Source organism: Alosa alosa, chromosome 2, assembly GCF_017589495.1.
Source record: "Alosa alosa isolate M-15738 ecotype Scorff River chromosome 2, AALO_Geno_1.1, whole genome shotgun sequence".
In the NCBI taxonomy this organism is placed as follows: Eukaryota; Metazoa; Chordata; class Actinopteri; order Clupeiformes; family Clupeidae; genus Alosa; species Alosa alosa.
Window position 1 is genome coordinate 32,505,039 of NC_063190.1, and position 2,500 is coordinate 32,507,538.

The 2,500-nt window shown below is 44.2% G+C and overlaps 1 protein-coding gene across 1 annotated transcript in view; it reads left to right on the forward strand.

Annotated features, from left to right (window-relative positions):
- Nucleotides 1–2,500, forward strand: part of LOC125285304 (neural cell adhesion molecule 1-like) — a 261,204-nt gene that overhangs the window by 234,770 nt on the left and 23,934 nt on the right. The window contains 1 exon segment of the mRNA XM_048229707.1: nucleotides 1,904–1,906. Within this exon segment, the coding sequence (XP_048085664.1) occupies nucleotides 1,904–1,906 (3 nt within the window).

Here is a 2,500-nt window from a genome sequence, read left to right on the forward strand (position 1 = left end):
ATCGTGTCGTCACAGCAATGTATTACGGGTGCGAAATCACGATAAATGACCGGCAAAACCATATTTCTGAACGAACTAGCCATGAAGTTGAACATGTTTTCAGCATGTTCTAGTTGGAATAGTAAGCTAATGTAATAGTGTTATTTGATGCGATTTCCCGTGATATTTTAGAGGAGGCTGAGCTTCCCCTGTAGTCTTAGAGCAATCGCCTCTGACACACACACACACACACACACACACACACACACACACACACATAGAGGAGACAGACTGAATGAAAAGAATACAAGAGTGACCACCATCTATAGACTATTCATAACATTACACAACGAATGGTGTGTGTGTGTGTGTGTGTGTGTGAGAGAGAGAGAGAGAGATGTAGTGTCATGATCAGTAGGAGAGATCTCCTGTATGTCCTCTATCTCCTGTGGTTTTGCTCTGTGTGTGCGTGTGCGTGTGCGTGTCCGTGTGCGAGTCTGTGTTTGTGTTTGTGTGTGTGTGTGTGTGTGTGTGTGTGTGTGTGCGTGGGTGTTTGCGTATGTGCGGGTGTGTGTGTGTGTGTGTGGGTGTGTGTGTGTATTTGTGTGTGTGTGTCTGTGTGTGTGTCTCTGTGTGTGTGCGTGCGTGTGTGTGTATGTGTGTATGTGTGTGTGTGTGTGTGTGTGTGTGTGTGTGTGTGTGTGTGTCTGTGTGTGATGTATTGTTATGTCCTCATGTTCTGTATCTCCTGTGGCTCAGTCCTCCTCCAAACTGGTCTGTCAAACACCCCACAGAGCCATATACCCAACCGTCATCAGTCTCTGTGTGTGAGTGTGTGTGTGTGTTTTTGTGTGTGTGTGTGTGTATTATGTGTGTGTGTGTGTCCCCTAGTCAGTATTTACGAATACTGCAGAGTTTCTTCCATAATGCACTAATTTGCTGCAAATGGTCCTGGAAGATGCTTAAACATGCTGTGATAGCCTTTTACATTAAGAGTGTATAACATTGCCTAATGCTGTGTTTAACATAAGCCAAGCACTAACACCTGCAAATACACCTAACGCACATCATCTACCCTTAGTAGGTAGGTAGATCATACTTCACATCTGTCTACAGGAACCAGCCCTTTCTGTTCCAAACAGGAATTTATGGCTTCTACTGTACATCACACACACACACACACACACACACACACACACACACACACACACACACACACACACACACACACACACACACACGCACACTCACAAGTCATTCATTTCAGTCATCATCACAATGCATTTTGGTCCATTCTGGCTCTGAGATACTCTGCAGATTCTTGAATATGTTTGTTTGGTTGACTGGAATAGTAGACGGTCTTCAGCATCTGATATCAGAGCAAACTGTGACTCCAGTGGATTCATCAAGCAATTTGGACAGTGACATTGGATGTGTTTTTTTGACTACAGGGTGCTACTGGTTTGGGTTTGGGTATATGGGGAAGGTGTTTTTTGTTTTTTCCTGGTTTATTGTTTACTGGTTACGTAGTGACAACGCCCACACAGACCACCATGTCCCAAAATTGCTTAATGGATCAGGGAAATGTGTGTGTGTACTCGTGTGTATTTAATGTGATTAGTTGTTATTTCAGCTGTTTTACGTTCTGGGCTTCTGTTTTTTCTCAATTTCTGTTTTCTTGTTTGTTTGTTTATTGTTTTTAATTTGTTTTCCTTGATGTTTGTTTGTGTTGGTGTTATTTGTTTTCCTCACTCACGTTCGCATCATTTTGTTCATGTTTTTACTCTCCATATGACTCATCCTCCTCCCTCTGCCCCGCCCCCTTACCTTCCTGTCAACCAATCACATGTGTATGTGCGTATCATGTGACCTTGTCATGTGACTCTTGCATGGTCCTGGTGGCTGGTCCCACGCTGATGAGCAGAAGGTAACTGTTGTTTTTTTGTTGTTTCGTTTGGTAGCATACATACTGACAGATACACACACACACACACACACACACACACACACACACACACACACACACACACACACACACACACACAAACAAAAGCATTAAAGCATAAGCTCATCACTTACGCAACCCTAAAGCTTCTTTAATCAGGCGCTCAAGTGAAATACATGAAATACATAAACTATTTTATCTCCCAATACCACACATAGAGCAGGCTAGCGCCACATTTGAGAATAGTTAATCAGTCCATAGGTGCTGACTACTGTATGTGTAATGTACCCCTTCTCATCTCAATAGGAGGACAATCACACACACACTCACACTCACTCACACACACACACACACACACACTCACACACACTTAGGGTGAAAGTGGATTCCCGTCGCACAACAAATCACTATTCACCAGTGTTGCATGTTCTCTCACGAGTTCGCTCTCTCTCTCTCACACACATGCACGCACACACACACACACACACACACACACACACACCTTGTGCTCCACCCCTCTGTTCTGTCCCTCTCCCCCTCCTCCTCCGTCACTGTCGCCCGGGTCGATCTCTGCAT